The sequence below is a fragment of the Frankliniella occidentalis genome, unplaced genomic scaffold, assembly GCF_000697945.3.
Source record: "Frankliniella occidentalis isolate FOCC.00 unplaced genomic scaffold, Focc_3.1 Scaffold207, whole genome shotgun sequence".
Taxonomy (NCBI): domain Eukaryota; kingdom Metazoa; phylum Arthropoda; class Insecta; order Thysanoptera; family Thripidae; genus Frankliniella; species Frankliniella occidentalis.
The window spans coordinates 145,980-153,687 of NW_026267333.1; the positions used below are offsets into that span (position 1 = coordinate 145,980).

The 7,708-nt window shown below is 40.8% G+C and overlaps 1 protein-coding gene and 1 long non-coding RNA gene across 2 annotated transcripts; one reads left to right on the top strand and one right to left on the bottom strand.

Annotated features, from left to right (window-relative positions):
• The first annotated feature begins 1,887 nt into the window (after positions 1-1,887).
• LOC127750551 (uncharacterized) lies at positions 1,888-3,554 on the top strand. Its single transcript, XM_052272490.1, has 2 exons — positions 1,888-2,390; positions 2,471-3,554. Exons 1-2 carry the CDS (start codon positions 2,088-2,090, stop codon positions 3,413-3,415), a joined length of 1,248 nt encoding a protein of 415 aa, XP_052128450.1. The 5' UTR covers positions 1,888-2,087; the 3' UTR covers positions 3,416-3,554.
• Positions 3,555-3,986: 432 nt separating this feature from the next.
• LOC127750552 (uncharacterized) lies at positions 3,987-5,925 on the bottom strand. The gene is made up of 4 exons (XR_008011744.1): positions 4,846-5,925; positions 4,531-4,751; positions 4,131-4,197; positions 3,987-4,054 (listed from the first exon to the last, which is right to left on the bottom strand). It is a non-coding gene; the product is annotated as an uncharacterized LOC127750552 (long non-coding RNA).
• Positions 5,926-7,708: the final 1,783 nt, after the last annotated feature.

The window sequence follows — 7,708 nt, forward strand, 5'->3', positions numbered from 1 at the left end:
ACTCTAAACCCTGCCCAAAGAAACTATTGTGCAACACACAGGGAGCTACTTGCACTTGTAGAGTCAATAAAAGCATTCCATCATTACCTGGCAGGTGCACCGTTTGTAGTTAAAACAGACCATGCAGCATTGCAGTGGTTAAAGAATTTCAAAAATCCTACAGGTAAGCTTGCACGTTAGCTCGAAAGATTAGCACCATACAAATTCCAAGTGGTCCATGTGAAAGGAACAAGCATAGGGCATGCTGATGCTTTATCCAGGTGGCCATGTGATGACTGTAAGAAATGTGACAGACTAGAAGAGAGAGACAAAACAGTATTAGTTTGCCAGTGTAAGACAGAAATAAAATGTGACGATAACTGCCCAACATGTCTGTTAGGTGAGAGAAAACAAATCAGACTTACCACAGACACAGTAAAAATCCACTGGACAAAAGTAATTCCAAATGGACTCAGTGATAAGGAAATCAGAAAGGCCCAACTTTTAAATCCAGATATAATGCCTATCATGGTTGCAGTGCAGGATGGAGAGAGACCCGAGTTCCAGGAAATTGCAGGAAACAGTAGCAAAACCAGGTCTCTATGGTATCAGTTTAACTCTCTGGTCATAGAGAGTGGTCTCTTATTCAGAAGGTTTGACACCCTAGTGGATTAAAAGAAAAAGAAGAATTACAACTGATACTACCGTCCAAACTAGTAAAACAAACAGTTAAATCTTACCATGATCAGCTGGGAGTAGGCAACCATTTTGGGGTGTCCAAAACACTAGCATTCCTTAAAAGATTCTTCTGGTGGCCAGGGATGTTTGAAGACACATATGAGGTAGTTTCTCAGTGTAGAATTTGCGCAAAGTTCAAAGGCCCAGCTCACATGACAAAGGTTCCGTTAAAATTGTTCCAAGAGGGAGTCCTACATGGCCGATGGCATGTAGATATCTGTGGACCAATAAATCCTAAAAGCAAAGAGGGACATGAGTACATTTTAGTTGCAGTTGAAGCTTTCTCTGGATGGCCAGTAGTAGTGCCACTGGTTAAACAGACAGCAGACGAAATAGCACAAGCTTTAATTACCCATGTCTTCTCTATTTTTGGAGCACCACAATCCTTAATGACGGACCAAGGCAGAGCTTTTGATTCCATATTGTTCCAAGAAATAATGGAACTTTACAACATCAAAAAGCTTAGAACTTCTGCGTTCCATGCAGCTGCAAATGGCAAAGCAGAACGGTGGATTAAAACACTGAAACAACACCTCATGATTCTGGTAGAAAAAGTCAGGCAAGACTGGCCTAAGTATTTACCATTCATTACTCAGGCATACAGAAACTTGCCGCACTCATCACACAAATTCTCACCTTATGAGGTTAAGTTTGGAGCTGCTATGAGGACACCACTGGACATGGATCGGGGTCCTCCACCAAAAGAGGAGCCCATGAATAAACTCTACCCAAATTGGGTTAGAAAAACAATGCAGGATATCCATGAAGTAGTTGCACACATGAGCAGAAAGGCTGCAACCAGAATGAAAGCTTATTATGACAGAAATGCAACGCTTTCACCATTCAACGCAGGGGACAAAGTCTACTTGTATTACCCCAGAAAAATTAAAGGCATCTCAGCTAAGCTAATTTCCAGATGGGAGGGGCCGTACGTGGTCACAAATATAATAAATGACTGCAATGCGAGGATAGAAAGGGCGGACAACCCCGATAAAAAGCTGATAGTTCACATAGACCGACTAGCAAGATGTCCAGACAAAGCCGACGACAACAACAATAACATCGCTAGCGCTTGGTTGTTGTTTACGGAATGAGCGCAACCATCCTAGCACTCGAAAAACTCGAACTCGATCGTCAAGCGGCGCGAGAAATTCAAATCAGGACCGATTGCTAGGGTAGCGAGTACCGGTTGCTAAGCAATCGGGTAGGTCGCTAGGCAACGGGTAGGCTTAAAGAAAACAAAAGAAAGCTACTGACGCCGACTTAAGCCTAACGGTTATTCCCCTCAGATCCACCAGAGGTGACGGACGCGAGCCCATCCGAGTTATCTGAAGCCATCCCAGTACAATTTCCAGTTTTACTAGTGAAAAATGGAAGAAATACCCGAGAAAAAGAAAACCTTCCGGGACTTAAAAGTGATAGTGCCCAAAAGGAGTGACGAGAGGAAAATCTTGGAAGCAAGAAGACCCTCCAAAGGAATACCCCAGACCAAGAAAGTGGACCCATCCCAACTAGATCAAGTGCTACAAAGAGTAAAGAGATCTTTGGAAGAAAAGAAAGAGGGATCCAAGGCCAAGAAAGCAAAAGTAATGGAACCGGAGGCAAACCCAAACCTCAAGAGGAAGGCCCAAGCCTCAGCTTTAAGGAAAGCTGCAGCCCGGATTACCCAGAAGGTAAGCGAAAGTGCCAAAGTGAGAGTCTGTAAAAGAAAAGGGGAAAAGAGAGATACCAAAATTTGGTGAATCTGTTACAGAATTTACCAAGAAAGATGCCCCAGGAGATTGTGGCCTTCCCTGTGGGACAACCAGGCCCATCCAGCCATAGGGCATTCCCTGATCCCTTGGAGGAGTGTGTATTCGCTAAGCACACCAGGAAGCAGATAGAAGAAAAAGGAAATCTGGCATTCCCTAGGAAAGAGCCAGATTCCTTTATGTGTTCCCCAATCACATGCAGAAAAATGGTGGACGATCCTGAAGCTGTGCTAGAGGAAGACTGGTGTGAACATTTCCCAATGACACCAGGGGAATACCTAAGTCTACCCAGCACTTCAAAGTTCAGGCAAGAGAAGGAAAAAGACCTAGACTTCCTACCACCACATAGAAGACAGTACTTCGCAGCCCTAGAATTACCACCTCCAGTGACAAGAGAGTTCCTGTCAAGTGACAGTGAAAGTGAGGATGAACGCATAGAAAAGAAAGCAGAAAGTGCTAGTGAAATAGCTAAAAGGCTAGCAGAAGAGATGAGACTAACAGACTCAGAATCAGAAGACGAAACACAGGAAGAAACTATAAATCAAGGAAGCGAGATGGAGATGAAAGTGGACAAGCTAGAGGCAGAAATAAAGAAAATAGATGTAGAACTAACAACGGAAGAAGTAGAAATGGAGTTAGAAGAAATGGAAAAAGGGATACAAGAGGAGGAAGAAGCAATCAAAGAACTGGAGAGAAAACTGGAGGAAAAGCAGGCAAATAAGGAAATAATTTGTGGAGGTCTACAACTGGACTTACCTTGGAAACTAACGCCAATTACTGTGGAAATCAAACCCACGGGCAGACAGGAATGGTTGGACAATCTCATACGTCAGCGAGAAATAGAGAAGGGAGAACTGAAGGTTCACCCTAATGATCCACGAAAGAAAGTAAGATGCAGAAAGTGCAACAAAAGATATCATAAGGCCAGTGAGTGCAACAAGAAATGAGCTTCAAAGTATTTTGTGCCAAAACTAATCACTATTTAAGTTGTTGTGATCATTGTTTCAAATATTAATCAAGTAGAAATTTAAGTACGTGTCATAAATCAGAATGTGTTCATTGTACCAAACGTTAATCAAATCATTACTTTACTTGTGATAAATTGTGTTGTTGTGCCAAACCAAAACGCTGTAAAATGTTAAGTGTTCATGCTCAAGTTTGCAATAAAAAACCAATGAAAATATAAGGGAGTTTCAATTCAAACACCCAAGTCATGCACAGAATTTATTACTCTAAAGGACGGAAAATCCAGCATGGACAGTAGATACAAGAAATTAAAATAAAAGCCCGCAATCCAGTATGGGGCACAAGTACATCAGTGACAGTCGATACAAGACATTAAAATAAAAACCCGCAAGCCAGCATGGGGCACAAGTACATCAATGACAGTCAACAGAAGAAATTAAAATAAAGCCCACAATCCATCAGGGGGGCACAGGCACATCAATGGCACATCCATGAATAAAATACGACAACAAGAAATTAAAGTCTAATTGAAAGACAAGAAATGAATGATGAGCGAGTAGCAGAATAAATAATCCATTAGGCAAATGGTAACAATAACAAAAGTAGCCTAATATCACATCCTGAAAGGAAAATCAGATATTAAAACTCGGATTGGAAAGGAACAGAAAATTAAGGAAATAAAGGAGGGCCACTAACCTCACTCCTCCACCAAGAAGGCGGGGGCGGGGGCAGGGGCAACCCCATTGAAGCGGAAGATCTCAGTCTGCAAAGAAAAACAAACAGACGTTGAAATAAACAATAACAGAAACAACAACAGCAAAGAGCGGGAGGCAAAAGACACGCACGAAAACCCAGCGCACACAACGCGCGCAAAGATAAGGGCTATGAGGATTGTAAAGCTCCTCAAAAGTACATTTTTGCCTCTTATACAAATAAGAGCCAGTCAAATGAAATTCCGGTTGAGAGAAGGGCGAACAAGGCCCACATACAAAAACAGCTTCATTCCCCTCAAAAGCGTGGTGATAATACATAAAAACGATCACAAACATGGTGGGGCAAGAGAAGATACAAAGGCAAAACGGGCGGCAAAACTCACTTAGGACGATAACGTCTTCTTCATCGTCGCTGACCAAATCGATCATGTCGAAATCTTGACCATGTTCAACGTCATGAAGGATGTCCTCAAAATCCTGGTTATCCAAAATTAGATCCACTAGAGCAGGGTCAAGAGCCGGGTACTCGACGCCCGGGGGGCGGGACTTGCGGCACAACATACTCATTTTTGTCTGGAGGATTTCCATGTGGAGGAATCACCATCTAAATAAAAAAAAAGGAAAAAAAAATAATCAAACAGTAAGCCAAAAGAAAATAAATAGACAGCGCAGAGGACCAACAACGGAAAGAGACTCACGTAGCATTTCCCCAGACAACAGCCACATTTATAGAACTCCTCGTCCACGAGAATGAACGCAGGGACATAAACGTCCAAGACAATATAGGAGGGATTAAAAACGATCCAGAGAGGGTGCCCAGTTGTAGCTTGGATACACTTTCCACAGATCTAAAAAGACACGGAGCATTAGCACTCTAAGGCACCTTAACGGCCCAATGGAAATCTAAGCGAACGGGAGAATTTAAAGACTAATACTTACTTTCTGAACTTCTCGGTCGTTCAGATTATAACCAGTGTAGTGATTGATCAAGACACGGGGCGCCATTGTCGGAAAAAGCAAGACGAGAATTGCACAAAACTGTAGAGCGGATCAGTAGCTCAGACCGGTACGAAGCCAAGATGGCGATGACCGTTAGAGGGAGTTCGCGCCAACGGCCGGCGTCCCCACGGAAAGAGGCGAAAAGGAAGGAGTGGGGGTAACCCACTGCGCATGAGCGGCGCGCGCAGCGCGTATGAGAATAAAAGAGGAACGCCGCCAGAGCACTCTGAGCAGGCAGAGAGAGAGGATGGCTAGCAGAACAGCACTAGCCGAGAAATAAAGTTCTAAACCAAGGAATTGGATAAAGAACCAGAATAATTAAACACATCAAGACTCAAGACAACGCTGGAATCAAAGGAAATCACCGATCAACGCAGGCAGAGGAAGATCAACGCTGGATTAGATGCACGGAGCATCTTTATTTTAAAAGTTAAGTATTCTTAACCTTCAAGAGGTTAATAAGAAACGTGGTAGTGTTCAAAAATCAAAGGTGTCACGTAGATAGGTCTAGTCAGTCGTGTAGGAGACACCTAGGGCCAGTTAATTACAGCCCAAGGCAAAGGTTTAAGTAGTCAACAAATACTGTTCCAGGATTATTTGTGTGTTTCAGGTACACTGGTACACCTTTCTCCCACAGCAAGTTCACATCAAGATTAATTGAATTTTAAAGGCATGGAACTCCGTGGTTGATCTCCTGAATGGATTTTTAAACTACTATTGATAGCAAGTTGATAGTGGTCCGGCAAGGAATCATACTAATGCATTGCTACATGCTAGGAGGGAAGTCGATTTCTTTTTGTTTGCACACCGAGCCAGACTAGTAGGTTTGAATAAGCCGTAGGTTTGGCAAAGTGGAAGTTCACAGGTTTAATTAAGTTGAAATTATTTAGAATTTGTTCATTTATTTATCAACAATGTTTAAAAGTAGAGTCAGTTCAATCAATTTGTACGTTAACGTCCAAGTGTATTGTATTAAGTTCAAGGCGAAGCTCTTGTGATTGTTAAAATTTTCTGAGCATTTTTAGGGAAGGGTTCTAAAAAGAAGGGAGTAGTGTAGTATTATGGTAACATTAACCTAACCAGGTTACAGCAGAATACCCTCAGTCACGGCCACTAGTGATCACTATGGAGGCGACACCTACACTCAGACCCCTGAACCTTTAATTGTTTTACGATCGCCTTGTTCTTCTTGTTGTTATGCCAAACACGGAATAAATAGAGGCGCGAGCCTTTGACTCGTCGCCATTTACCACTCATGAGTTCTGCTGTTCACATGATCTTGGCTCTCCCGTAACCCCAATACTACAGATCATTCTTTTGTAGTTTAGCAGTTAACATTCCTAACTCTGATCCTTCTAACTTCCGCTTCACACCATACTTTGCCATTAATTTTGACAAATTACTAAAATACTTCTCATCACGACCTAAAAATAATTACATTTTTGTTAAAATATATTTGCAAACAGCATACACACTACTACCACAGTGACACACATCAATGTTAGAACGTGCGCTTAAAAATAACTTCAGAAATTTACCTTCATCAGGCTTATGGATACGCCCATAAAATTCAGTGATCGCCTGCTTCTCCATTTTCCCATAGTAGCACAGTTTATATTTCGAGTCACTGGCTGCAGCTTGAAGTATATCACCAATCATTTCATCAGTAACTGAACCTTGAAGTTTCTTCGGAAGATAAGTACATACTTCTAAGTCATCGTCCAGAATGGTTGCTTTGATGCCAGGGGTAGCTTTACCGTTAAAAACTGATTGGGTCCTCTCAATACCAACAATTGGATACATTTCACTCCTAGTCAGACTTGAAAATCCAACAGTAAAGTCATCAGACATCTACAAATAAAAAAACAGTTTTTAGAATTGCAAATATGATGATAATTAAATTTAAAACTAATCAGTGAAAAAATGAAAGAATTACCTTAAGAGATAAGTTTTCAAATACACAAAAGGAAGATTTATCACAGGACTTCCCTTCACCGCAATCACAAAATCAACAAGGCACAAATACTAACTGTTTGCTAGGCAACACATAAAACAAATAAGCATCATCACAGCTAATTCAAAAAATGATAAAATCTAATTGGCACTGACTTCCAACTAAACACAACTAATTATTACATAAAAATAAAAACAATAGCTTGCATCAAAAATACAATAACTTCATACAACTGACTAAAATCAATCAAGCATCAGTCAAGGATCACACAACATATCTACCTCATTTATAAAATCTATATGGCAGTGTTATTACAATGTGCAAAACACCTAAATATTAAAAAAAAATAACATTTAAACTAAAATCAAAACACCATTGCTAAAATACTCAGATATATACACACACACAACACAAATTTAAAAAAAGCTACAATCACATATCATAATACATTATTCACAGCAAAAAAAAAAAAATTAGGTTTGTACTACTGATCAAAATCACCGCCAATATACAAACTCAGTTTATTCACAACAAAACAAAAAGACGTTCCCCTACTTCTATTTCGCAAAAGTTAAAAGTATCTTCTTCTCGAAAGTAGAAATAATGGA